Source organism: Tursiops truncatus, chromosome 3 (genome assembly GCF_011762595.2).
Source record: "Tursiops truncatus isolate mTurTru1 chromosome 3, mTurTru1.mat.Y, whole genome shotgun sequence".
NCBI classification, from domain to species: domain Eukaryota; kingdom Metazoa; phylum Chordata; class Mammalia; order Artiodactyla; family Delphinidae; genus Tursiops; species Tursiops truncatus.
In genome coordinates, this window is record NC_047036.1 from 168,091,233 (window position 1) to 168,118,943 (window position 27,711).

Here is a 27,711-nt window from a genome sequence, read left to right on the forward strand (position 1 = left end):
TGGAGCTGACAGAAGAGAGGAAATTCCCCTGGAACCTGTTTCTCTGCTTCCTGGTTCAGCTGGGGCACCCACTGGAGGGAGAGGCCAGGCCAAAGACCCGGCCCGCCATGGCCTTGGCCCTGAGGCCACCCCGGGTTCCCAAGCCCAAGAGGAGCCTGCCCTCACACTACCACGAAAGCTTCCTGGAGAAGAAGGGACCCCGAGACCGGGTAAGATGGGCCAGGGAGCTGGCGCTGCTGGGCGGCCTAGGCAGGTGCAGCACCTCTCTGAGCCTAGACCTCCGCAACCGGCCCAGGATAATGCGGTGGGTGCTGGGTGGGGCAGGGCATGGACTGGGGGCTGGGAAAGGTTACGTCCCTCTGTCTGTCTGTCTCTGTCTCTCTCTGTGTCTCTGATTCTGACCTGAGCTCTTTCTCTTTCTCTGTATTTCTCCCTGCCTGGCTCCATCTCTCTCTGTCTTGGTCTCTTTATGTCTCTCTCGGATACAAACAGGATCAGCGACTTTACTCCAGGAAATGGGGAGTCTTCTGATTCCCACACCTCCCCCTCCCCGGCCCTGAGCTAACTCTGTGAACTTCAGATCCAGGGGTCAAAGTCAGTACAGATTGTGAGGAGGGACAGTGAGAATTAATGGAGGCTACGTCCCACAGAACCAGATACTGGCCAGGGGCCCAATGTGTGTGTGTGTGTGTGTGTGTGTGTGTGTGTGTCCTCAGAATAAAGCCCAGCCTGGTTCCCACTAAGGCCCATCCCCCTCCTCTTCTGCATACTCATCTCCTACCAGGACGCAAACCAACCAGGCTTTTCTCTGCCTTTGCCCTGGGCAGTTTCCTCCTTCCGTCCTTCGGCCTCCACACATCCAAATCCTCCCCAGCCTAGAAAGCATCCAGAGGCAGGAGATCTCAGGGGTTAAGAAAGAGCACGAGGGCCCCAGAGGATGAGACCCAAGTTCACATCCCTGCTCCGCGCGGTCCTGACTCCCACGCCGTGTACGAGTGACTCTGCATCTTTGTGCCTCGGTTTTCTCTATTATAAAATGGAGAGAAAAAAAAAAAAAAGGACTCCCTTGGTCGTTCAATGGTCAAGATCCCACACTTCCGCTGTAGGGGGCGCAGGTTCTATCCCTGGCTGGGGCAATAAGATCCCACAGGCCACACCGTGAGGCCAAAAACATAAAATTAAAATTAAAACGAAAAAAATAAAATGGGTTGACAAGGCCATAGGCATGGTTACAGAAGAGGGATATCTCTTTTTTTTTTTTTTAATTTATTTTTGGCTGCGTTGGGTCTTCGTTGCTGCGCGCGGGCTTTCTCTAGTTGCGGGAAGTGGGGGCTACTCTTTGTTGCGGTGTGTGGGCTTCTCATTGCAGTGGCTTCTCTTGTTGTGGAGCACGGGCTCTATGCGCAGCGGGCTTCAGTAGTTGTGGCACACGGGCTCAGTAGTTGTGGCTTGTGGGCTAAGAGCGCAGGCTCAGTAGTTGTGGCACACGCGCTTAGTTGCTCCATGGCATGTGGGATCTTCCCGGACCAGGGCTCAAACCCGTGTCCCCTGCATTGGCAGGCAGATTCTTAACCACTGCACCACCAGGGAAGTCCCAAGGGATAACTCTTAACATGCCAAGGATCTGACTCAGCGCTTTGCATGTATTAATTCACCCAATTCTCATAGCAGTCTCTGAGGCAGGTACCTTTTTTTTTTTTTTTTTGGCCATGCCAAGAGGCATGTGGGATCTTAGTTCCTGGACCAGGGATCGAATCTGTGCCCACTGCAGTGGAAGCCCGGAGTCTTAACCACTAGACTGCCAGGGAAGTCCCAGGCAGGCACCATTATTATTGCCATTTTATAGGTGGGGAAACTGAGGCAGAGATAGCTTGAACAATGTGCAATGGATGGCACACAGCTGGTGCATGACAAAGTAGGTCTGACCATGTGAGTTTAATCACTTACTGCTGTATTCCCAGTGCCTGGCACATAGTAGGTCTTCAGTAAATGTAAAATGTATATATGTAGTATGTACCTATGGATGGACAGATGGGTGACTGGGTGGAGGGACAGATAGGTGAATGGATGGATACATAGAGCTATACTTCGGAGACACTGCAGGTTTGGTTCCAGACCACCACAATAAAGCAAATATATATTATTTATTTATGTATGTATTTACGTATTTATGTATGTATGTATGTATTTATTTTGGCTGCTGCCAGGTCTTAGTTGCAGCATGTGGGATCCTCAGCTGCGGCAGGCGGGCTTCTCAGGTGCAGCATGCAAACTCTTAGTTGTGGCATGCAGGACCTAGTTCCCCATCCAAGGATTGAACCCAGGTCCCCTGCAATGGGAGCACCGAGTCCCACCACTAGACCACCAGGGAAGTCCCACAATAAAGCGAATATTGCAATCAAGTGAGTCATATGAATTTTTTGGCTTCCCAGTGCCTATAAAATTTATGTTTACACTAGACTATACTCTATTAAGTGTGAAATAGCATTCTATCTTAAAAAAACAATGTACGTACCTTAATTTTAAAATAACGCTGTTGGAAAAATGGCGCCGAAAGACTTCTTCAAAGCAGGGTAGCCAGAAATCTTCAATTTGTAAAAAAGAAAACAACAGAATATCTGTGAAGTGCAATAAAATGAGGTATGCTTGTAGACAGGTGGATGGATGTGTGGGTGAGTACATAAGTTGATAAAAAGGATGAATGGATGGATGTGCGGCTGGATGAATGGATGGGTAGGCAGATGGATGAATTGATAGGTGGATTGATGGATGCTTGATCGCTGTCAGTATAAGAGCTACCTTCATTATCATTATGGACTAATTAAAGTACCTCCTGTTTCAGGAAGTCTTCCCAGATTTCCCAGTTGGAGGGCTTCTCTCCTCCTCTGTGATCTCTTGGTCCAGGATCTATCCCTCCCTGAGGGTGCTAATTTCTCTTCTTTGGAGGATTTAAGTATCTATGCTTTCTCTATCTTTCTAAAACATCATTATTTTATTTTATTTGGCCGCACCATGCAGCTTGCGGGATCTTAGTCCCCACCCCCACCCCTCACCCCCAGGGATGGAACCTGTGCCCCCTGCAGTGAAAGCACGGAGTCCTAACCACTGGACCGCCAGGGAATTCCCGAAACATCATCTATTTAGAAAAAGAAGCCATGCCCCATTTATTATTTTGCCTGCAACAGAGCTGAGCGCAGAGTAGGTGCTCAGGGAATATTTGGTGAAAAACAAATTCTAGAATCTTATAATCTGATTTGTATCAGCCCCTTCGGCCTCCAGAGAGCTAGGACATTTGGAATTCAGAATCCTGAGGGGGAAATCCTGAATCTGCAGACCTTCTAGTGTCCAGAGCCTTGTGAAATTCTGACTGTAGACTGAGCACCTAGCCCAGTGCCTGGCACCTAGGAGATGTTAATATTTACAGGGTGGATAAGGGGACAGGGGGTTATATGTATGTATGGGTGAATGGGAGGGTGGAAGGATGGGAGGGTGGAACAGATGGATGAGTGGGTGGATGCATGGAAAACCATAAAGTGAGTTAGCACAAATTACTCCTAAAGCTCCCACCCCTGTAGGTTCCGTTTGGTCCTTTCTGAGAGTAACAGATCCCCAGAAGCCGGGCCATGGATGAGGAGGGCCTCCCCTAGAAGGCAACACTTGTTCACAGACCCAAAGCAGGTGATGAATGAAACTACCTAAAGATCTGGGAGAAGAGTGTTCAGGCAGAGAGAACAGCCAGTGCAAACGTCCTGAGGTAGACTATGATGGAGGTACCCAGCCTCGCCACCTCACCTCATTCTCTTTCTCCAACTCTGGTCCACAGGATTACAAGAAGTTCTGGGCAGGCCTCCAGGGCCTGACTCTCTATTTCTACAATAGCAATCGGGACTCCCAGGTAAGGATGGAAATGAAGGCTCAAGAATTGGCCCACCTTGACCCCAGGGACCAAGCAGAGGACATGGATGGTATGTTGGTATGTCTAAGACAGGGGGCCTGAGGGGCCACAGGCCTCGTGCTCAGACCCTGTCTACTGTGCTCCCAGCATATGGAGAAGCTAGACCTAGGAACGTTTGTGAAGCTCACAGATGAAGCTCCCTGGGGGAGCTCCCATGACCGTGGCACCCACTTCTGCTTGGTCCTGCGGAACCAGGAGATCAAGTTCAAGGTAGGTGTCTTAAGGTGGGGCTGGTAGGAGACCCTTCCTTCTTGTCACACCCACCATTAACACATAGTAGCATGGAGTCACAAAAAGTTTACCACTGGGCTGGTGACACTGGGCAAGTCACTTAACCTCTCTGGGCCTCAGTTTCCTCAACTGAAAAGTGGGATAATATATGTAAAGTGCCCAGAACAAGATCTGATCCACAAAGACCACTGCCATCATCCAATCTCTCAGCTAACATTACTGAGCACCTACTGTGTACCAGACACTCTTCTAGTGTCAAGGCAGTGACTAAGACAATTAAAAATCCCTGTGCTTAGAACATTCGCTAACACCATACCCAAAAATAAACTCAAAATAGATTAAAGACCTAAATTTAAGACCGGATACTGTAAAACTCCTAGAGGAAAACATACGCAGAACACTCTTTGACATAAATTGCAGCAATATCTTTTTGGATCCACCTCCTAGAGTAATGGAAACAAAAATAAACAAATGGGACCTAATTAAACTTAAAAGATTTTGCACAGCAAAGGAAACCATAAACAAAATGAAAAGACAACCTACAGAATAAGAGAAAATATTTGCAAACGATGTGGCTGACAAGGGATTAATCTCCAAAATATACAAACAGCTCATACAGCTCAATATCAAAAAAAAAAAAAAATACAACCGAATCAAAAAGTGGCAGAAGATCTAAACAGACCTTCCTCCAAATAAGACATACAGATGGCCAAGAGGCACATGATAAGATGCTCAACATCACTAGTTATTAGAGAAAAGGAAATCAAAACTACAGTGAGGCACCACCTCACACCAGAAAGAACGGCCATCATCAAAAAGTCTACAAATAATAAATGCTGGAGAGGGTGTGGAGAAAAGGGAACCCTCCTAACACTGTTGGTGGGAATGTAAATTGGTGCAGTCACTATGGAGAACAGTATGGAGGTTCCTTAAACAACTAAAAATAGAGCTACCATATGATCCTGCAATCCCACTCCTGGGCATATATCGGGAGAAAACAATAATTTGAAAAGATATATGCACCCCAATGTTCACTGCAGCACTATTTACAATAGCCAAGACATGGAAGCAACATAAATGTCCACTGACAGATGAATGGATAAAGAAGATGTGAGATATATATATATATATATATATATATATACATACATATATATATATATATATATATATATATATATATATATATAAAGCCCCTGTGGCTGGAGCAGAGTGAAAGAGGGGGAGAGAGGGAGGGAATGAGGGTTGCGGGGGTGGGGGGAAGGGGCAGGTTGTACAGGGCCTGTGGGTGACCAGGAGGACCTGGGCTTCTACCCTGAGGGAGGTAGGAGTCAAGGGAGGGTTTCAAGCATAGGAGATACATGATCTGACTTATGTTTTTTTTAAATGTTGATGTAATAACATTAAAGAATAACAGTACCCCACATTACTAAGAACTTATATTCAGACATCATTCTAAATTAACCTGTTCAAGCTCATTTAATCTTCAAAACAGCCCTTGGACACAGGGTCTCTTATTCCTCACTCCCATTTCACAGATGACTAGACCGAGGCTCATCGACACAAAATCTTTTTCTTTCCCTCCCTAGGTAGAGAGTCTGGAGTCTCGGGAGATGTGGAAAGGCTTCATCCTGATGGTGGTGGAGGTAAGAGTGGTCGTCCTCGGCCCCTCTCTCCCCCATTCCCCACTAGGCCTGCTCGGAAATCCTCTTTTTAATTTCCAACCTTCATTCCCCAAACAAACCTCTCCAGTATAGCAAACTGGTCACTAACTGGCGGCCTATGAGCCAGATGTAGCCCATAAACATCTTTTGTTTTGCCAGCAAAGTGCTATAAATTTAAGTCAGCTGCTATCACTTAAAAACCAGGAGTGTTAGTAAACATTCCTGATTTCTAGGTTACTCATTTGTTCCCAGTCTGCCTCCTGCAGGCCGTTGAGTTTGAGACCCTACATGCTAGCATTTGCTCCGTCCTCCTCATCACCGAAGTCCTCTCTATGCCCTCTTTGCCCCTGAGGTGTCAGGTGGCTCTGGAGCCCCCAGACTTGGGTTCCCATCCTGGCTGTATCCGCACTCTGGCCTCAGTTTGCCCCTCTGTGACATAGTCACAGTCTCCCATTCCCTGACGCCCCAATGCCCCCCTCAGCTCCGTGTCCCGTCTAACCTGAACCTGCTGCCCGGACACCTGTACATGATGGCCGAGGTCCTGGCCAAAGAAGAGGCACGACGTGCGCTCGAGATGCCCTCGTAAGTGCCGAGGGTCTCCAGGATGGTGGCGGGCTGGACAGCATGGAGCCGGAGAGGGCAGTGAGCGGGGTCTCCAGGCGTTGGGTCTTGAGCGTGACTGCATCCAGGCAGGGGCGGGGCTTAGGTCTCACAGCAGGGAGCCCTACTGGGTGTTTGGGGCGGGTCTAGCTGCCTGGGGGCGGGCCTGGATCTCCATGGGCGAGCCTAGGTGCCTGGGGGCGGGACAAGTTTTACAGGAGAGGGTATAGGTGCCTGGGAGGCGGGTATGGGTCTCTGAGTGTTGGCCTGTGTGCCCGCAGGATAGCCTGAGCCTCCGGAGGCAGAGCCTGGGCCTGGGGTCGGGCAAGGCAGGGTCTCCAGGAACCAGGTCGTGGACGGGAGGGCAAGGCTTGGTGCCCAGGGGCGGGGTTACGTGGGGAGGGCGTGGCTGTGTCTCTGGGGGCGGGGCCTGTCCTGGTGAGTGACGCGACCCGCCCTAGGTGCTTCCTGAAAGTAAGCCGGCTGGAGGCTCAGTTGCTCCTGGAGCGCCACCCCGAGTGCGGGAACCTGCTGCTCCGGCCCAGCGGGGACGGCGCGGGCGGAGTGTCGGTCAGCACGCTCCAGACGCTCAACGGGTGCGCATGCGTGGCCCCGGCGCCGGAGTGGGAGGGGCGTCGGGTGCGGGGGTGTGGTCATATATAGGGGCGGGGCCAGGCAGAATGTGGAGCCGGGAGCGGGGCCTCCCGGGATGGAATCCATACAGGACGGTCCTCCTGGGGGGCTATGCCAGGACCAGGCGCAGGGTTTTTCTAGGAGGTGGAGTCTTTCGAGGGCCTGGTCCCCTGCAGAGACCCACGCCAGGATGTGGCGTGGTCAGTGTGCAGGGGAGCAAGTCGGGGTTGGGCCCTCCATGGTGGCGGGGCCCGGACGAGGGGCAGGCCATTTTTTGTCCTCACCCAGGCCACTCACTCGCCCCTGCCCTTGCAGGACGCCGGTGGTCCGGCACTACAGAGTGAAGCGCGAGGGCCCCAAGTACGTGATCGACGTGGAGGAGCCGGTGAGCGCTGGGCCCGGGTCCCGGGAATTGCAAAGGTCTGCTCCCCTTCCCCGCCAGCCCTGATAACATCCCCTATCTGACCCCAGTTCTCCTGCACCTCGCTCGACGCAGTGGTCAACTATTTCGTGTCGCACTCCAATAAGCAGCTGATGCCCTTTCTGCTGGACGATGACTACGAGAAAGTGATTGGTTGGTGCAGCCTCAGGGAACTCTGGGGGCCCAGTCCACGCCTCTCCCGCCCCCTCCCCGACCCGGACACCCTTGGGTCAGCCCCCAGCCGCCGTGCCTCCTCCAGGCCGCCCTCTCTGTTCCAGGCTACGTGGAGGCGGATAAAGAGAATGGCGAGAGTGTGTGGGTGGCGCCCTCGGCCCCCGGCCCAGGTGATGCCCTGTCCCCGCGGTCGCCACTGGGGCAGAGTGGGGAAAGACCTAGGAACCTCATGGCGCCACCTGTGCCCAATCTTCTACCCAGAGTTGCAGGGACCGAGCTCTAGGGGCTTCCAGGTTATGGAGGGGGCGGGCATGGCTGGGCACAGACAGTCCCAGCCCTGAGGAGTCGAACCTGGGGCTGGAGGGTGGGAGGGGAAGGCGCGGCACCTAGAGCTGGGAGAAGAGGAGGCAGGGCAGAGTAGAGGGGAGTCTTCCTGGAGGAGGGGCTGTTTGCTGAAGGTCCCCAAGGATTTCAGTAGGTAGAGATGGGAAATCAGGGTGGGAGGTAGTCCCGATTACGAAGCAAGAAGAGACTGGAAAGGTCTGTGGAGTGAGCAGTATAGTTCTCCCTGGGCTGGTCAGATGCTTCGGACCCCACATGCATGATGGGCCCAAGTATACATACATACATACATGCCACACTCATGAACACAGACCTGTATGTGTCCACCTGCATCATCAGAAGCTCCTATGTAGATAGTGGCTCCACACATGCATGAATACAGGTGTCACACAGTTCCAGTCCCATGTAGCACACATATACATACCTCACGTCACAATCACGTACGTACACACAAATGCAGACATACCCGCTCAAGAGCACAAATTCAGACTTTTACACATACACTAAATTAGTGTACACACTAATATAGACAAGCGACCCAGCACATACCTTAGCATCCATGCGATGTCATGCACACACGTGTGTATAAACCCTTTGCATATATTCAACTTCCGCACATTCACCCAGTGTCCATGTATATGCTACACAGGGACACACACACAGACTCATAAACGGGCACGTGCACAGACACACATGCATGCAACGAGGTGTGCACATACCACGTGGGCCCTGACAGTGACCACAGTTTCCCACCAGGTCCCGCAGCCCCTAGGGGTGGCCCTAAGCAGCTGCCTCCCTCGTCCATCACGCCTGTGTCCAGCCAGGACAAGCTGCCCCCACTACTGAACCAGGATGAGAACTATGTGATCCCCATTGGAGATGACCCAGCTGCCAACTACGTGAACGGGGACGGTGGGTGGCGGACGGGGTGGATGAGAGTTGGAAATGAGGAGCGGGCTGACGACTGGATGTGATATGCCACATCTCTGTCCATGCAGTGCCTTCCCCTAGTCGACCAGTTGTCCCGAAGCCCAGGAAGTTGGCCATGTTTCAGGCAAAGCCTCCAAAGCCACCCATCGTGCCCAAGTCAGGTAGGGGTCCCTCTTCCCAGCCCCTTTCCCATCCAGCCAAGAGCCAGCCTCAGCCTTCATCTACCTTCTCCACCAGAGCCCAAAAAAGGCCTCAACAGTGGCCTGGCCAGGAAGCTGCCAGTCAGCTCAGCGCAGGCTTCCTCCTCCCCGACCACAGGTAAGGGGTCAATGCAGGGTGGGCTTCACAAGCGGGGGACCCGTGTAGTCACACATGGGTGACCTCCACGCTTGGTTTAATGCTCTGCTGTGTCCATCTTGAAATTCCTCATGTCCACTGAACACATGTTTCATTTTATGCTGGGCCCCGAAAATTCTGCAGCAGTCCTGGGTGGATATAAGAGAGAACAGCCTGGACTGGGGAATCCCTGGTGCCGCTGAAGCCTCAGGGACCACCCCCCTCCCCACTCCCAGGGCTGGCAGATGTGACAGCAGAGCTGAAAGGGAAACTGCAGAGGAGACTGGCGCTGCAGCAGTCAGCCGAGTGCACGGGGGACCAGCGGGCCCATCTCCAAGTGTGGCGCATCGGTCAGGCAGATCCCTCCTCCCAGAATTAAAGCTCAGGTGACCCCAGGACCTGCGTGTTTGGCTTGGCTGGGTGGGGCAGTGCGGGCTCCCTCAGAGGACTGCCCACAGTGGTCCTCAGCTCAGCAAAACCTGCCTCCTGACCCTCAAGAAAAGCCTTTTTGGGAGGGCTGTGCCTCACAGCTCATGGGATCTGAGTTCCCCGACCAGGGATCGAACCCGGGCCTCAGCAGTGACAGCTCTGAGTCCTGACCACTGGACCGCCAGGCAATTCCCAAGAAAAGCCCACTTTACGGCCAAGAAAGCTGAGGTCCAGAGAGGGCCAGGCACACCCAGTGCCACCCAGCCACGAAAATAAGACCAGCAGCACCGCCCGGCCAGTGTTTGACCTTTATTAGGAGGTGAGGTGGGGAGGAGGGCCCGCCCCCGTGCCCGCTCCCCACTGGTGACCCCATCAGGGGTTAAGGCTCCAAGCAGCAAGTGAGAAGAGGGTGCCCAGCTAAAACAGCCGAGGCCTGGAGGCGCCCCCCCCGCCCCGAAATCAGCCCGGCTGAGGGGCCGTCCCGAGGCCTAGGTGAGGCTGGTGTTGGAGCTGCTGGTAGCACTGCCCCGCTTCTGCAGGCACCGCACAGAGCTGGGGACCTGTAGGCCTGCCGTCACGTGGAAGCTGCCACACCACACCTGGGGGACGGCGTCGGGGGGGGGGGACACAGAGAGGCTCAGTAGTGAAGCCAGCCCTCACGCCACGCCCGCTCTTACCCCTGGGCCGCGGAGGAGGCCTCACCGTGAAAGCCGGCAGCAGTGGCTGTGTGAACTTGGCCTTGAAGGTGTGCAGCAGCTGTTTGGTGCGGGCGTTGTAGAAGGACAGGAGGCCTGGGGTGGAGGGCAAGAGGAACAGGGGGACCGGTAAGAGGGGTTTGGGCAGAGAGACGGCGGACAGGGGTGGCCGGAGAGGTCAGCGGGGGCCCGGGGTCACCTTGGTGGAAGTCGCAGTGCACGCCCAGGCAGTCGGGCACGGGGGTGTCCAGCACCTTGGCCTTGTTGGCGTGCTTGGCAGTGAAGCTGACCTGCAGCCAGTTGTTGACGTACACGCACCAGGACGCGGCTGTCTTGCCCAGCTGCTCGAAGCGGCCCAGGCTGCGGTAGGCCACCCCCAAGCCAAAAGCCTTGCTGTCCGGCTCGTAGCGCACCTCCCAGTAATGCTCCCCGCCATCAATCAGCGTGTCCCCTGTGGGGCGGAGCGGGCAGGGGGGACTGGGTAGAATCGGGTCCCAGGTGCCCTTTCACAAAGGGGCAACCAGAGCCCAGCTATTCCCTCCAGATACTGCTCGGGCCTCAGCTGTTCCTTCCAGATACTCCAGGCGTCCCTAGATATTCGTTAAGTCCGGATCTTCTCCAAGCTTCAACTAGATCTCAGCTACTCCCTGAGTCCACATCCTCCCCGGACCCCGGATCCAGATTCTTGCCGCCTCAGCTACTCCCCGATCCAGCTACTCCTGAGCTGCAGCTTCTCTGCACATTCTTGCCCCACCAGATGGCAGCTTTTCTCCTCACTCATTCCCAGAAACCAGCTACTCCCGAAATTTGTGCCCTCCCCGCCGCCACCTGCCACAAAGTACAAACCACACTGGCTTCCTCATTTACCCTGGCTTCTTTTTCAAGCTTTTCTTCCGGACAGCGGTGATTCCCCTGAACTCCAGGTCGTCCTCGGACTCCAGCTTCTCCTTCACAGGATCCAATCAGTCCTGTGGTGCTAACCGCTCCTCTCATCCTAGCCATTCTCTCCACTTCTCAGACTCAGCGACACTCTCTGGCTCCTCCGCTCACCCTAAGCCACTTCCCCGAGCCCCTGTCTTGCTTCAGCTCCTCCACAAACCTGGCTGCTCCACAGGCAACTGTTCTTTCCAGCTACTCCCCGAGGCTCAGCTACTCCCTGAGTCTCAGCTACTCCACAGACCCCAGGAAATCCCCCCTCAAGCTCCTGCCCAGCCACTCCCCAGTCCAGAACACCCATAAGCTCTGATTCCCCCCATTAATCCCTCAGCCCCAAATCTTCCCATTCCTCCAGTGTCACAATAACACCTTACTGGGACCATTCCCACAGAAGCTTTGTTGATAGCTGCCTCAGTTTCCCCAGCCAAAGGAATTCTCTCCCACCACCCCCCGTCAGGGCCCTGCCCAGAGTACTCCTCTCTCCTCCCATCTACCCTCCTCCTTACCCAGCACTGTGTAGGACTCAGCTGTGAAGCGATCCCGTCCCCCACGACCCGAGGGCATCCTCTTGGGAGATGGAGTACCTCTGTGGGCGACAGGGAAGGGGAAGTCTCAATTCAGAACTCACCTCTCCCATCGGAGGGCTTCCCTGGTCCACCCCAGCCACGAGGAACTTTTCATCATTCCCTGACTGTCTGTGGTACTTTTCATACACAGGGCCTCTCGTGTCAGAACACACCAGTGCCCTTCCTCATCTGGAAAACTATTCAACCGTCAAAACCCATTTCAAAGTCTCCTCTCCATTCACTCTTTGGGTCCCCCCAGCTCCACATCCCTCCCTCCACCCCAGCCTTGAGCACACTGGGCTTTGTGTGTCCACGTCCAACTTGATCTCCTCCACCAGAGACTCAGGGAGGGGAGAGGGCAGGCTACCTGGCTGGGGAGTTGACGGGAGACGCCGTCCGCCCCTTGCCATCTTTCTCGCGAGCTTTGATATCCTGCACCTTCCCGCCCATGGCGTCCCACTCCACGGAGAGATCATCCACCCGCAGGTTCTGGTGGGATGTGGACGCATCCAGGCGGAACATGAACGCTGGGGCCAGGCAGATGTGGGAGTCACAGAGATGGGGAAACCCGGAGGCACAGAGAGAGACAGACAGTGACCAAGACAGACCACGACAGGGACAGAGAACAGAAAAACACAAAGAAACAGACTAAGACAGAGAGAGAGCAAAAGAGACCAATGGACAAAGATTCAGAGACAGAGAGATACAGAGACAACAGGCAGAAAGACACCAATAGACAAGATGGGGAAGAGTGGAGAGGGCAGAACATGTAGCCAGAGGAGTGAAGACCAAGGGCTTGTTGCCTAAAGGTATCCCAGGTCTGAAGCCATTTTCAAACCACTGTGCTGCCCTGTGCTTCCACTGGGGATTAATCCCAGGAAAGGGGCTGGGCTATAGCATGACAGAGTTAAGTAAGATTACAGAAGGACTTCCTATCAGGACATTCAAAGGTGTCACTGTGGGAGGCTAACAAATCTGTCTTCAGTACTGATATCCCATTCCCAATTCCATAGCACGCTTAGCCATTTTTTGGAAAAGAGAGAGAAAGAGAGAGAGAGAGAGAGAGAGAGAGAGAGAGTGTGTGTGTGTGTGTGTGTGTGTGTCTAAAAACCATCCAGGTATAATGGGATCAACTGCAAATGCAAAGAACAATACCAGGTTTATACCAGACACTCAGGCTAAGGAAGCTACTGTGGACCGAGCACTGAGCTTCCTGGCAACCATGGCAAAAAGGGTCACAGAATCCCACTTAGAAGATTCTCCTCAGACACCAGTCCCTGGGGCCCTGGGAGTAAGGGGTTATGGTGTCTCAGCCAGGGCAGGGGTGGGAGCCAGTCACCTGGTGTCTCCAGGGTCACTGGCTCAGAGAACTCGCCTGAAACTGCCTTATTACAGGCCTTCACACGGAAATTCATGTATTTCATGTCAAACTTGAGACCTACGAGACAACAGAGGAATCGACATTGTGTACGCTTTGAGCAACAGATTAGAGGCCCCTGTGTCCCACAGTAATCCCACCACCCTTCATTCTAAGGAGTATCTTATAAATGACATCCCTGAGAAACCATCCTTGCCCTCATTCACCTGTGGGGTATCACTTGGCTCTGCCCACAACCCAGACTGGCCAGTCAGGATGCTTTATGGCTCAGTCACACCAATTGGTCCAGGGATAGGCACATGACCCAAACTAGCCAATCAGAATCTGCCCTGGGACTCTAGTATTATAACGAGCAGATTCTGTCTTTCCTCTGGGCTCGCCAGCTAGGAGGAAGCTCCTTTTGAGAAAATTTTCCAGCACGTCGGCAAGCCTCCCTGAGAATGCAGCCCTAGAGCCAATGAGTGTCAGGAACGGAGCTGAGCGAGTCATTTGCTGGAACCCCTGGATCTAGCCATGCCTGGTTCCTTAAAGACTTTCCATACTACTAGGTTATATCCTACCCTCCATTTCTATACTTTAAAAAATATATTATTAATTTCTTCTAATCTTACAAAATAAAAGCAACCATCAAGCTGTCTTCTCCCTCAAGCAAAACCTCTTTGGAGAGCTGTCCACACCCCCCTCTCAGCTGCCTCACTCCCTCTCCTTCCTTTGGCCTTGTTAATCCTCATCTTTCAGGATCTCCTGGCTGACCACTCCTTCCTTCATGGAACATTCTCTTTCCTTGGCAGCCATGGCAGCCTGCCCCCTCTGATTGCTCCCCCTTGGTCTTCTTTGCAGGCTCCTCCATACCCTCAAATGTATGGGTGCCTCAGTCTGGAACCCCTGCTCACGTCACTCTGCTGACTGTCCCCTTCTCACCCTTCAGACACCACCTCTCCACCCACAGCACTCACAGCCCAACCTTTAGCTCAGACCACATGTCCAGCTGCCTCCTGGGCATTCCTCACAGGGTGCCCATTCTCTGGGCATCCCAAACAACACTTAGTACCCCCTGCTCTGTAATCTCCCATAGATCCCCTTGCCCTCAGGGTAAAGTCCCCGTTCCTCCTCTCCCCTCTCCCTACAGTTGTGGTTCCCTCTGCAGACTTAACTAGTTCCAGGCACAAAGGCTCAGTGTTCTGGCCTCTGAGCCCTTATCAGGCTGTTCTTCTGCCTGCAAGTCTGTTCTCCCCCTCTTCTCTTTTGGGCCTCAGCCTGGCTGTTAACCTCCTCCAGGTGCCCACACAGACTGCCTCACCCTCCCTTGGAGCCCCTTTTCTGAGAGTAAGGTGGTTTGCTCAGCAGCGCCATCTACTGCCCCAGAGCTAAGACTACCTGCCACCCAGGAGGCTTGGTTTCAGAATCACAAACCCATCTGACTTTTGACAGTGCGTGCCTCAGTTTCCTACTCTGCAACCCAACAATCATATCCCCGACACTGAGCAGGGTTCACATGAGGATGAGATGGGTCAAGGAATGTAAGTTATAAACTCAACCCAAACCTTCCTGTCTTCCAAACAATCAACGAGAGAGTAGGCGGACTGCAAATAACCACATAGGTTCTTTACATAGGTGAGCGAATTCATCATTATCCTGAATATCGCAGGTCTTATGAGGGATTCAAGTTCCTGCCCTATGGATTTTGGAAAAGGCCAGAGAGGTAAAGAGGATGCATCCAGAAGCCTGTGATGGAGAAGGTCTACACCTTGATGACGGTGGTGATGACACAGATTTACACATGGGATAAAATGGCACATGGGATTACACAGGCACACACGAATGAGTGCGTGTAAAATTGGTGAAAAGCGAGTCGACACTGCAGAAGGTACCCGTATCAGCTTTCTGGTTCTGGTATTGAGTTCTAGTTATGTAAGCTGCCACTACTAGAGAAAGCTGGGTATAGCCACACAAGGGACTATCATTCAGCCTTGAAAAAGGAAGGACATTCTGACACAGGGTACCACGTGGATGAACCTTGAGGACATGATGCTCAGTGACATAAGCCAGACATACTGTGTGATTCCACCTATATTAGGCACTTAGAGTAGTAACAATCGTAAGGACTGGAAGTAGAATGGTGGGTGCCAGGGGCCGCGGGGAGGGGAATGGGAGTTAGCATCTAATGGGGACAGGGGGACTTCCCTGGTGGTCCAGCGGTTAGGACTCAGCTTTCATTGCCGAGGGTGTGGGTTCGATCCCTGCTCGGGGAACTAGGATCCTGCAAGCCGTGTGGTGTGGCCAAAAAGTTAAAACAAACAAACAAAGCTAGTGGGGACAGAGTTTCAGTTTTGCAAGATGAAAAGTTCTGGAGATGGATGGTGGGGAGGATGTTAGCACAACATCATGAACGCAGTGAATAGCTGATCTGTGCGCTTAAGAATGGTTGAGATGGTGAATTTTATGTTATGTGTGTTTTACCACAATAAAAAAAGATTGGGGGAAAAAATGGGATGTGTTTATTTTGATTCCCATGCAAAGGATAAGCCAAGAGTTTCTCAGGCCCTCTCGCAGGTTGCTGGCTTTTCTTTCCTGCAATTAGCATGCTCATTAGTAACCATGCAGGCTAATTACAGCCCAAGAGCGGTGGTGATAGTTATCTCATCAGCGAGACTCTCCCCGCCCCTGAGGATTTCCCTTGGCTCAGGATGGCTTCTTAACTCATTAGGGACCCCTAATTTTATCTTCCATCAGACCCTCCCCTACCAGCTGGACGGATTCCCCCAGGCTTTCTGCTCTCTTATAACTGCCAAGGAAATCCCCAAATCCTGGGAGGGTAGCCCCCCAAACACCAGTGCACCAGAGGAGGGATTTTCACCCACTTTGCTCCCCCACTACTCCAAGGATGGTGCTTGGTACCCTGCAGACATCAAGTCAAAATGAATGAATGAATGAATGAATGAACGAATGCTGGATCATAGAGATAAGACAGGGATGGAGGAGGCCCTCTCGGCCCGTACCTCACTCAGTTCCTTCATCTGTAAAATGGTGATAAGAAGCACGCCCATTACATGTGGGTAAAATGCTTAGCGCGTAGTAAGCCCTCAACACGTGGTACAGTGGCTGTCACCAGTATCGTTTTCATCATTGTTATTTCTGCTACGCCCCACTGGTCCAGCCCGGCTGCTCTCACATCCCACGTGCCTTGAGGATCGTCTATGAGCCCCAGGTTGACTGATGGGGAAGGGTGAGCTGCCCTTACCGGTCAGGGTATATTCTGTCTGCTGGATGCCCTCGATGACCATCCAGGGCTGGTCCTCCTTGAGGCGGGGCGGGCCCTCAAAGTTGGTCCGCCGATACTCCAGCACATAGTGGTCAATCTTGTTGTCCTCGTCCGGCATGCGCCACACCAAGGTTACACAGTTGTCGGCCACCAGGGACTCGGCCAGGTCGATCACAGGGGCACTAGGCACTGCCCAGGACAGAGCAGAGAGGGGTGTCAGGGCGCTGTGCCTGCAGGGGCGGGCCTTGCTGTAACCCCACCCACATAATAGACCTTCTTGGGGGCGGGGCGTCCTCTGGATCCCAGGATTAGGGGCGGGGCCCCTCTGGGTTGTGGGGCCTGGGGGTGGAACCTCCTCAAAGGGTGGAGGGTAGGGAAGAGATTTCTCAGGGTTTAACCAACAAATGGCTGGGCCTTCTCTGGATTCCACCATTCAGATGAAGAACATTTCCAGAACGCGACCAATTGGGGGTGTGGCCTCCATGGGACTCCACCCCTGGTGGGTGGGGCTTCTTCAGGGCTCTATCACAGGGTGGGGCTTACTCATGGCTCCATCCACCGTTGGGTGGGAACTCTCAGGGCTCCTCCCCAGGGCGGGGCCTTCTGGGGTTTCCACAAATGGCTGTCAGCCCTACTCTAGGCCTTGTCTCAGGGCCCCCCAGACTCCCGGGCCATTTCCCTGCAATCTTGGCCCTCCAGCAAGTTCCCCTCTCACCAGGCAGGAACGTGAGTGCCTGTAGCATCCTCCGCTCCTGTGCAAAGTCCACCATGAGGTGACTCATGTTGTCGCTGACCTTGGCTTTCAATGACAGCCGGAAGGCGGGGGCCATCGTCACACTGCAGGGAAGGAGGTGGACGCCCAGGCCTAGTCCTCCGAGGTGTGTGTAGGGGACCCCCTCCCCCTTCTTCCTGTCCAGTGCTCTGGGCCAAGGGACCCTCACCTGGGCATTCCCACCTTCACAACAGGGGTGGGGCAATGGGGTGGGAGCCAGGTCCCAGCATCTTACCCATCTTTGATTTGCTTGGCAGCCTAGAAAGAGGGACAGAATAAAATCCAAAGAATTGTGTTGACTGAGTCTGAAAGCCAGTATACAGACAGGAAGACTGAGGCCCAGCCAGGCATCTATGTGGCAAAGTGCCCCAACACTGGGGCAGAAAACCTTGGCTGTGCCCCGAAGGGATAGGGGGCAAAGACAGGCTCCCACCCCCACCTCCCACCCAGTACCCAGTACATACAGTTGGCTGATTTAGCAAATAAAAATTTTATAGGATGCCCAGTTAAGTTTGCATTTCAGATAAACAGGAAATGATTTTCTAGTATAAGTAGGTCCCATCCAATATTTCAGACACACTTATACTAAATATCGCACGTGACATATGACTAAAAAATTATTCGTTGTTAAATCTGAATTTCAGATAAAGAATGAATATGTATTTTTGTGTAAATATGTCCCATGCAACACTTGGGAAATATTTATACCAAACCTTTGCATGAGATATACTAAAAAATTTATTTGTTCTTAAATTTGAATTTCAGATCAACCACGATGAATTGTTCTTTTTAGCGTATGTCCCATGTGATCTTTGGGATGTACTTAGACTAAATATTGCATGGGCCATACTTATACTAAAAAATTACTCGTAGTTGATCTGAAATGCAAATGTATCTGGGGGTCCTGTATTTTATCTGGCAGCCCTACCAGTCCGGCTCCCGAGGCACCTACCTGAGGAAAGTCCCCGCGGTCCGTGGCCTGCAGGGTCTGGTTGGCCGTCTCCAGAAGCTCCTCAGAGCTCTCCAGAGCTCGCGTGCAGGCAGCCAGCTGGTTCTGCAGGCGCCATGGCACCGAGAGAAGAGACACCTTACTCCACTGCCTCAAGCCCTCCCAGGGCTCCCCACCGCCTTCGGGATGCAGGGTACCATGCCCTTCTCCAACTGCAGGTGGGAGAGGGAGGCTGGCCCTCTGCAGGCAGGGCATCAGAACCACCTGGGGATCCCTTCCTTAGAAATGCACATGCCCAGGCCACATCTAAGCCCAGGGCTCCACATCCCCCAGGCATGGGAATCTGGGGTGTTAGGAGGTTGCCCAGGAGGTTCTGGTGCAACCTCCAGCGACCCCAGCTTGGAATCTGAGACCCCAGGAGACTCACAGGCGGGTGTTTGGCAAGGGGTGATGCCCTCAGATCTGGGGCACCAGTGGGAAGGGCTGAGAAATTGGAAGCGCTGGGTGAGGACAGGTGGGGAGGAAAAGCCAGATGTACGGGTGGGGCTGCAGCCGTGGAGAGGAGGGGTGGATGGGAGAGGGGATTAAGAAGGAGAGCAGGTGGGTGGGACATTAATAGGTCATGGCCAGGGAGGAGGCTGGGAAGACCCCAGGAAAAAAGAGGAGGTGTGGCCGACACCGCTAGAGGGTCTGGCTCTGGACACCGGGGACACTTGGGGACATCTCTGGGAAGGGGCACGGGAGGAGGGGCAGGTTTGGAGGAAGATGCTTAGGCCAGCTGGGCTCTGCTGAGTGCGAGGGGTGGGATGGAGGATGGCGTCTGGGCGGGGTTCCAGGAGAGCACCGCCCCCCCATCTCCCCCCCCCCCCCCCGCCCCCGCACACACACCTGCAGCTCGTATGCGCGGCTGGCACGGTCTTGCTTTATTTTCATGAGCATGCCCTCCTTCAGCTCCTCCAGGAGGGAGAAGAGGGACTGGAACTCGGCTTCCAGGTCTTCCTGCACCTTGGCCGAGTTCGCCTTTGGAGAGACATTGTGGGATCAGAAGGGCTAGGATTGTCAAAGCCGGTGCTCAGATGGGGAAACAGGCCTGGCCGTGGCAGCCAGGCCCGCGAGTCCCATGGACATCAGCAGATTAGCTCGTATGGCTGCCCCTCCCTCCCTCCTGGGGGGGGTGACTTCCTTACCTCCACGTTCAACAGCATCTGCTTGAGGGAGTAGATGAAACTCTGAATCTCTTCGTTTTTCACAGCCAGTGTCGTGATGATCTTCCGCAGAGCCTCCTGCCCCCAGGGAAGCGCGCACACAGGTAAGCCCCTCAGCCTGGCCGGGCTCCCCGACTTGAGGCTCCCCATTCTGTCCTCCAGGCATCCAGGGAGGGGATGCGGGGGCCACGGTGCCAATGAGCTTGGGCATCCACCAAGAGCAGGCCCTGGGCGGAGCTCTGGCCCTACATCCCTCAGGAAGCGGGCAGGCATTAGGCACCCTATGCGTGCCCATTTCACAGGGGAGGAAACTGAGGCTCTGAGAGAGCTTCTCAGGAAGGGACAGACCCTGGGCCCCAGTTAGGTCTGCCTGAGCACAAAGCCTTCAACCAGGTACCTATATCCTGAGGGCAGGGCATGATCCAGGGCGAGGGACTAGCTTCGGGAAAGAAACCCCAGAGGAAAAGGAGGCCTGCAGAACATGCGCTCATCTGGGGAAGGGGATACGCTGGGAAAAGGGATTAGCAAGGAGAAAGACGGTACCTGAGGGAGGGTTAGAGAGGCCAGGTAAGTGGAGAAAGGCAAGGAGGCCTGGAAGAGGGGATGCGGGAGGGAAGGAGGCCGCGTGGGGGGATGCTGCTGGGGCCTGTATCCCTAACCCAGGCCTCCGACGGGTGCTTTTCCTGGGGGCGCGGGATTGATGGGGTCACCAGTGCTGAGCTGGCGGGGCGTCCTCCGAGGCGGGGCGGGGCGGGGGCCGGGACACCTGGTCCGCAATCCGGGTGGAAGGCGTGGGAGATGGAGTCAAGGCTGGGTCCGGGGTACTGGGAGGGCGAGGGGGACATGGAGGGGATGTGCCTGAACCCAGGCCAAGATGATGTGGGGTCGTGGCGAGAGTGGGGGGGGCCGAGTCTAGAATCGGGGCTAGATCCGGGCGCGGTTGCGGTGGGGGTGGGGCTTCCTCCGCAGAGCAGCTGGGGCGGGGGGGCGGGGAGGTAGCTGCGGCATCACCTGGTCCCCTCCTCTTGTCTAACCCCGCCGCGGGCCCCGCCCCGCCCCGCCCCGGTCTTACCCTCTGGTCCTCCATGGCTGCAGCCCAGGTCGTCCCCGGCCAGGGCCGCGGGTCTCACTCGCTCTTCTAGTCCCCAAGCTGCCTTTGCCGCTGCCGGTAGCCAATGGCCCGCCGAGCCCTCGCCGCCGCCGCCGCGCCCCCAGTCAGCGCTCCATCACTGGCCGCAGGGCGCAGGCGCGCCCCTCGCGGCAGACTGGGAAATGTAGTCCTTCTTGCGCTAGGGTCGCCGAGAGCCGAGACCCAGAGCCTGGGTCGTACCAGGCGACATTGCTAATGATGTCTGAGCTGGAGAGAGCCCGGAACTGGGAGGCAGGATGCCTGGGTTCGACTGCCGTGTGGCCTTGAGCCTACCCCTAGTCTTCCTAGTGCCTCAGTCTCCCCACTCTCTCACCCACACAACTTCTCAGCTGCCACTCAAACTGGAATTCCACTGCAACCCACCTCCACCTGGCCCAGAGATCTGCCCCCCGCAACTACTCACGCCTTACATTTACTGAAAAGCCAAAGTCTTTTGCACAAGCGGATGTTCAGCTTCCAAAGCCGCCTTTCCCTCCCTAAATCACAACTGAACTCCTATGCATCCCACAAAGCCCCAGGCTCTCACATCTCCTCCAGAAGCCTCTCTGCCTGCCCAGAATCCATAGGGCTAGGAGGAGGCTGGGAGGCACTTCCTGGGGAAGTGTGGGCAGAGCGCCACCGCAGGGGCCTCCCTGTGGTTGACAGGAAAAATTCTGCCAAGAACACTGACCCTCTTCTTTCTGGTTGAAAAAAAGGAGGTCACACTGTGGTTGGGGGTGAGACATTGAGGCCTAGGAGTCTGCCTCCTCCTCCGGGGTGGGTACTGCCAGCTGTGGGGTGATGGGTGCAGGGCTGGGAGAAAGTCCAGAGCTTGTGAACCCCCTCGACTGGGCCCCCAATCTTCTCCCCAGGCTGTGGGGACAGGGGAGCCACCCTATCTGCCGTGGGACTCAAAGCCATTAGCAGAAATCCCTTCCTCTGAACCCCAAAGGAAGACACCTTGGGGGCAAAATAACTGAGGCTGGGATTCTGCCATTCTGTCCCCTGCTCAGGCCTCTGCCACCTGCTCCCCTCCCCTCCCCTTGCCTCACCTGCCCTTCAATGTGTCCCCCCCAGCCTAGGTGTGTTTGTATAGTCTTTTAGAAGGATTTTCACTCACATGATCTCCACCACATACGCCTACTGCTTTTCAGATTAAAAAAAAAAAAAAACTTCTGGGAAACTGAGGCAAGAGGTGACAGGAAGTGGAACCCCAAGCAGCAGTGGCCACCAGATGTCTGCTGGCTGCCCGGGTGTCACCTATACCTCTGTGGTGGGGGTGGAGTGTCACATATGTCTCTGTGGCAGGAAGTCTGTCATGTAGGAGGGGGAGGGGGTTGGCAGGATGCTGGGAGAGGGGAGCCTGATGGGCCAGGAATGGGTTCCCTGGGCAAGGTGCTGGTCCTCCTGGCACAGTTTTGGGGTGAGTACTTGGGCCTCCCTCCCCTCTACCCCCACCCTGTTGCAACCCATCACCCAGCTTCCTGCCCCTCCTATACAGGGCCCCTCGAAAACCTTAGTTTCTCTGCTCTGCCCAATAGGCCCCGTCTCTCTCCCTGATACTCAGAACTTTACAAGGGTTGGAGGGTTCTAGCAAGGATCCTCAGAGGGGCCTGCAGGATAAAATTCACACCATGACCTGCGTACGAGTCTTGCGTGACCTGGCTCCGCTGGCCTCTCATCTCCTCTCTCCTCTGCATTCCCTCTCTCCCCCGTGGCCAGCCTGCTGACTCTTCTCTCCTTTTTTCTTTTTTTTCTTTCTTTTTTTTTTTTTTTTTTGCGGTACGCGGACCTCTCACTGTTGTGGCCTCTCCCGTTGCGGAGCACAGGCTCCGGACGCACAGGCTCAGCGGCCATGGCTCACAGGCCCAGCCGCTCCGCGCCATGTGGGATCTTCCCGGACTGGGGCACGAACCCGTGTCCCCCGCATCGGCAGGCGGACTCTCAACCACTGCGCCACCAGGCAAGCCCCCTTTTTTCTTTTTTTTATCCCAACACATCAAGCTTGATCCCACCTCCGGGCCTTTGCACCTGCTGTTCCCTCTGCCTGGAATACTCTTCCCTGGATCTCCTCTCTCTAGCGTCAGCTACAACTGCACCCCAAAGACCGGGAACTTGAAGGGGTGTCTAACAGGCACCCTGACTTCTCATGGCCCAAAGCAAACTCTTTCCCCTCCAGCCCTGCTTCTCCCTCGGTGTCCCCCATCTTGGCCCAAAGCCTCCACCATTCACAAAGTCCCTCAGGTTAAACCTTGGAAATCTGCTACTGTCCCTCTTTCCCTCTCTCTCAATTCAGTTCCTCTTGTAGTCCTTCTGGGGACAACTTTCAAAATCTATTCAGACTCTGACCACTTCTTTCCAGGGTCCGGCCCACATCACTGGTCTCCTGGACCCTCATTTCCTGGCCTCACCTGATCTCCCTGTGTCATAGTCTGTTCTCACCATGGCAGTCACGGTGATCTTTTTAAAACTTAAATTGGACCACATTTCCTCCCTGCTCCCCTGGTTTCCCATCACACTTAGGTTAAAAACTAAACTGCTCCTCTTTCCCCACCCCCACCTCTGTACCTCCACCCCACCCCACCCCAATGGCCTGCAGGCCTCGAAAAAGCCGTCCCTGCTGACTTCTTGGATCCCACTTCCTCTCGCCGGCTAGCTCTTCTCCAGCCACGGGGCCTCCTCACTGTTCCTGCAACTTACCAGGCACGGTCCAGCCTCAGGACCTTTGCACGGCCCGTTCCCTCTGTCTGGAGTGCTCTTCCTGCATATCTTCCTTCCCACGACTGACTACGTCTTACCATTCAGACCCCTGTTCAAATGTCGCCTCCTCTGAGAGGCCTTCCCTGACCATCCTCTATAAGTAGATCCTCTCACTTCATCCTTATCCCCTATTGCCACTCCCCATTCCTTTCCTCCGTCAGGATTCTCATTTCACGATTCCAGTGTCTCTCTCCCCACGGACCCTCAGCTCCACAAGGGTAGGGATTTTTGTCTTAGTCACCTCTGTGTCTGTGTCCACAGTGGCCAGGACAGGGTCTGGCTCACGCGAGGCAATATGTGTGTGGCTGAGAGCCGGACACGTCATACAGTCCACCTTGAAATCTCGCAAGTGCCAAGAGACTTATCCCCATTTCACAGGTGAGGCCATTGACCCTCAGCAAGAACCTTGCAAAGATCACACAGACAGCAAGCTTTCAGACTCTTACTGCCTCATCCCTGTGGGCTGGCTAATGCAGTAAGTCACACACACTCACACACACTGAGAAAGGCCTCAATCACCTCTTCTGTCCCCCAGGCCTGCAAGGAGCCACAGGCCTGAGTGTGCAGCAGGCACCCAAGTTGCTGCAGGTGAGGCAGGACAGCCAGGTGACCTTGGCCTGCCAGGTGGTGCAGGCCCAGGCCTGGGAGCAGCTACACATCGAATGGACCAAGGACGGTGACACCTTGTGCCAGACACGCATCATCAACGGCAGTCTCACCGTGGGTGTCTGCGGGCCTTGGGGACGGCTCTCCTGGCAGCCGCCTGGCAATCTCACCCTGCAGCTGGACCACGTGAGCCTCAATGACAGTGGGCTGTACGTGTGCTGTGCGACCGTGGAGATCCCTGATTTGGAGGAGGCCCAGGGCAGTGGGACACAGCTCCTGCTGGAGAGAGGTATGAGAGCATGTGCGGGCAAGCTGGGGACTTGGAACTTCCAGAAATCTTAAAACTGTAGAATCTCAAACTCCTAGAAACATAAATTCTCCAAATCAGATTCCTAGGAACAGAAAGTCTGCAGATGCAAGAAGTTTGTAAACTAGACAGCCTCTGTTGCAACGACTCCACTCTGCCGTTGCAGCATGAAAGTCACCAGAGGCATATCTACAGGAATGGGCGGGCCTGGATGCCAATAAAACTTTATTGAGAAAAACAGGCAATGGGCCATATTTGCTGAGCCCTGTTCCAAGATATCACAATTATAATAACCCTTGAATATATATCATTCTGGATTCTGGTTCAAAACAATCCCATAAAACACGCTATTCAAGTACATCCTACAAACAGAGAAATGCACACACTGTAAGTGGCCAGCTCAATGGATGTCTGAGTCTGTTTGGCCACTGCTATAACAAAACACTACAGACTGGGTAGTGTTTTTAAATAAACCACAGATTTATTTCTCAGAATTCTGGAGGCTGGAAATCCAAGATCAAAGCACCAGCAAGGTTTTGTTCTGGTGAGAACCCTCTTCACGTTTCATAGCTTGCACCTTCTAGTTATGTCCTCACGTGGAAGAAGAAGCCGGGGGGCTCTCTGGGGTCTTTTTTTTTGGGCGTGCCGCACAGCATGTGGGATTTTAGTTCCCCAACCAGGGATCGAACTTGCGCCCCCTGCACTGGAAGCGTGGAGTCTTAACCACTGGACCATCATGGAAGTCCCCTGGGGTCCCTTTTATAAGAGCACTGATCCCATTCATGAAGGCTCTACCCTCATGATCTAATCACCTCCCAAAGGCCCCGACCTCCAGTTACCATCATATTGGGGGTTAGGATTCAACATATGAATTTTAGAGGGATGTGTACAAACCACAGCAATGGATTCTCACAACCTGAACACACTTGGGTACCCAGCACCATGACAACACACATATCTGCTTCCTCATAGATGCCGTCCTCATGCCCACCCCACCATCCTGACCTCTAACAGCATAAATCTATTTTAACTGGTTTCACATTTTACTTAAATGGACTCACAGAGTATATTCTGTCTCCGACATCTTTCACTCAACCTGATGTCTGGAAGATTCCTCCATGTTGGTGTGTGGAGCAGTGGCTCATCCTTGCTGCAGAGCGGCCTCCATCACCACCAATCATTCCAATTTCCTACTGATGACCATTTGGGCAGCTTCTGGGTTCTGGCTATTATGAATAAGGCTGCTGTGAACAATCTAGAACTTGTCTTTTGGTCAACATATGGCCACATTTCTATTGTACCGAGGACAATTCCAGAATCTCAAACCACAAGATAGAATCTTGCAGTTCTAGGGCTTCCCTGGTGGCGCAGTGGTTGAGAGTCCCCCTGCCGATGCAGGGGACACGGGTTCGTGCCCCGGTCCAGGAAGATCCCACATGCTGCAGAGCGGCTGGGCCTGTGAGCCATGGCCGCTGAACCTGCGCGTCTGGAGCCTGTGCTCCGCAATGGGAGAGGCCACAACAGTGAGAGGCCCGCGTACTGAAAAAAAAAAAAAAAAAAAAGAATCTTGCAGTTCTAGAATCCTAGGGACATAAATTCTAAGCTCTGAGAATTACAGCATATTTTCTGCATGGGACTGTCACTCCTAAGCAGGCAAAAATTTGTTCTTGGGAGCAAAGAAAATCTTACTCTTTTTATGTACAAAGCATCGATACACAGACAGCCCATAAACAGAGTTACAGAATGTCTGTGGTATTAACATTTCATCGGGGAACAAATTAAGGTTCTTAGAACGTCTACTTAGGGGAGTGATAATGAAAAAAGTTGAGAAACACTGAAATAAAGGAATGGAAGATTCTAGAATCTTACAGTTGTAGTCTTAAATACTTTATTTACTTATTTTTAATATTAATTAATTAATCTATTTGTTTATTTATTTATGGCTGTGTTGGGTCTTTGTTGCTTGCACAGGCTTTCTCTAGTTGCCCTGAGCAGGGGCTACTCTTCGTCGCGGTGCGTGGGCTTCTCATTGTGGTGGCTTCTCTTGTTGCGGAGCAGGGGCTCTAGGCATGTGGGCTTCAGTAGTTGTGGCTCGAGGGCTCACTAGTTGTGGCTTGCAGGCTCAGTAGTTGTGGCACACGGGCTTTGTTGCTCTGCAGCATGTGGGATCTTCCCAGACCAGGGCTCGAACCTGTGTCCCCTGCACTGGCAGGTGAATTCTTAACCACTGCACCACCAGGGAAACCGGTCTTACTTTAAAAAGAGAGACTCTTAGAATTTTTTTCCTAAATATTTATTTATTTACATTTTGGCCGTGTTAAGTCCCAGTTGCAGCACTCAGGCTCTCTAGTTGTGGCACATGGGCTTAGTTGCCCTGCGACCCGTGGGATCCTAGCTCCCTGAACAGGGATCGAACTGGTGTCTCCTGCATTGCAGGATGGATTCTTAACCACTGGACCACCAGGGGAGTCCCAGAGAGACTCTTAGAATTTTGCAATCACAAAGTGTATAGGAGCAGAAAATTCTAGAATTCCAGAATCCAGAATTGAAAACCATTGACTCTCGGGAATTCCCTGGGGGTCCAGGGGTTAGGATTCCATGCTTCCACTGCAGGGGGCAAGGGTTCGATCCCTGGTGAGTCGGGGAACTAAGATCCCGCAAACCGTGTGGCGCAGCCAAACAAATAAACAAAAAAGAAAGCCATGGACTCTCAAGGCTGGAAGCCACTTTCCCGATCAGCTAAGCCACCTGCCTCACTTTACAGAGGATAAAGCTGAGGCTCAGCAAGGGCCAAGAGACATCCAACCACACACACAAGCCGGGGATGCAGCCAGCTTTCTCCAGAGCCCACCTCATGCGTTTCCCCCACTCTGCATGACACCCCATTATAGGCCAAACCATAGGGGCCGGAGACTCAGGTTGACCCGATGGGGTCCTGCTCTCTCTCGGTGGTTCCCGAGGGTCTTGGGCACATGCCTGGCCCGTATCAGGCAGAATGAAGCACCACCCGGGCTCCCAGGCCCAAGAGACGCCCATTTGTCTCCAGCTGGCAGGACCCACCCGCTGCCTGCCTCTAGGGCGGTGTGTTATGGCTGTCCTGCCTGCCCCCCACCCCTCCAGTGATGAGGGGGCCAATTACCAATTAGCAGAGGCAGGGTAGCAGAGGCACCAGGCTGTGAGTTGTTGGCAGCTGTGAGGGAGCGAGAGTGAGCGGGCATAGGTCCAGCTCCCCACAGCTGGCTTTCCCATCCCTGAACAGCTGCTTGGAACCCTGGGACCACTGCCAACTTTAGAACCTCCAAGATGAAGGGGTTGGGGGCTCTGGGTCTCGTCTTAATCACAGGAGAAGGCGCCTTTGGCTGGGGTTCATGTCAGTTATACAGACCTGAAAGCACATCCCCATTCTGCCATTCACTTGCTGTGCGACCTTG

At 53.8% G+C, this 27,711-nt stretch overlaps 3 protein-coding genes and 1 long non-coding RNA gene across 12 annotated transcripts in view; 2 read left to right on the forward strand and 2 right to left on the reverse strand.

The window, feature by feature from the left end:
• STAP2 (signal transducing adaptor family member 2) lies at positions 1 to 17,381 on the forward strand. 6 transcript variants are annotated; one of them, XM_033854650.2, is made up of 13 exons: positions 15 to 209; positions 3,824 to 3,895; positions 4,043 to 4,165; positions 5,776 to 5,832; positions 6,332 to 6,432; positions 6,912 to 7,046; positions 7,399 to 7,468; positions 7,555 to 7,657; positions 7,783 to 7,848; positions 8,777 to 8,932; positions 9,019 to 9,111; positions 9,188 to 9,268; positions 14,939 to 16,608. In XM_033854650.2, exons 1-13 carry the CDS (start codon positions 108 to 110, stop codon positions 15,019 to 15,021), a joined length of 1,242 nt encoding a protein of 413 aa, XP_033710541.1. In that variant the 5' UTR covers positions 15 to 107; the 3' UTR covers positions 15,022 to 16,608. The 6 variants fall into 6 exon arrangements, with proteins under 6 accessions (XP_073659511.1, XP_073659512.1, XP_033710541.1 ...); XM_033854652.2 differs by lacking the exon at positions 14,939 to 16,608 and adding an exon at positions 9,844 to 10,003 and having other exon boundaries at positions 16 to 209; XM_033854651.2 differs by lacking the exon at positions 14,939 to 16,608 and adding an exon at positions 9,431 to 9,684 and having other exon boundaries at positions 16 to 209.
• On the reverse strand, positions 10,022 to 20,678 carry FSD1 (fibronectin type III and SPRY domain containing 1). 2 transcript variants are annotated; one of them, XM_033854648.2, is made up of 13 exons: positions 20,551 to 20,678; positions 19,461 to 19,556; positions 19,162 to 19,293; positions 18,277 to 18,378; positions 17,560 to 17,582; positions 17,268 to 17,389; positions 16,532 to 16,741; positions 13,252 to 13,350; positions 12,280 to 12,439; positions 11,853 to 11,932; positions 10,610 to 10,861; positions 10,418 to 10,506; positions 10,027 to 10,314 (listed from the first exon to the last, which is right to left on the reverse strand). In XM_033854648.2, exons 1-13 carry the CDS (start codon positions 20,563 to 20,565, stop codon positions 10,204 to 10,206), a joined length of 1,491 nt encoding a protein of 496 aa, XP_033710539.1. In that variant the 5' UTR covers positions 20,566 to 20,678; the 3' UTR covers positions 10,027 to 10,203. The 2 variants fall into 2 exon arrangements, with proteins under 2 accessions (XP_033710538.1, XP_033710539.1); XM_033854647.2 differs by having other exon boundaries at positions 10,022 to 10,314; positions 10,418 to 10,861.
• Positions 18,354 to 27,711, forward strand: part of TMIGD2 (transmembrane and immunoglobulin domain containing 2) — an 11,502-nt gene continuing 2,144 nt past the window's right edge. The window contains exons 1-5 of one of the 3 annotated variants that reach the window (XM_033854653.2): positions 18,354 to 18,491; positions 19,225 to 19,415; positions 19,526 to 19,582; positions 23,629 to 23,745; positions 23,903 to 24,262. In XM_033854653.2, the coding sequence (XP_033710544.1) occupies positions 19,394 to 19,415; positions 19,526 to 19,582; positions 23,629 to 23,745; positions 23,903 to 24,262 (556 nt within the window). In that variant the 5' untranslated portion in view covers positions 18,354 to 18,491; positions 19,225 to 19,393. The remainder of the gene's footprint in view (positions 18,492 to 19,224; positions 19,416 to 19,525; positions 19,583 to 23,628; positions 23,746 to 23,902; positions 24,263 to 27,711) is intronic. The other 2 variants (XM_073803419.1, XM_073803420.1) reach the window with 2 other exon arrangements.
• Positions 24,121 to 27,711, reverse strand: part of LOC117311803 (uncharacterized) — a 4,471-nt gene continuing 880 nt past the window's right edge. Inside the window, exons 2-3 of the long non-coding RNA XR_004526076.2 lie at positions 25,342 to 25,506; positions 24,121 to 24,252 (exon numbers count right to left, since the gene is read on the reverse strand). This is a non-coding gene — a long non-coding RNA (uncharacterized lncRNA). The remainder of the gene's footprint in view (positions 24,253 to 25,341; positions 25,507 to 27,711) is intronic.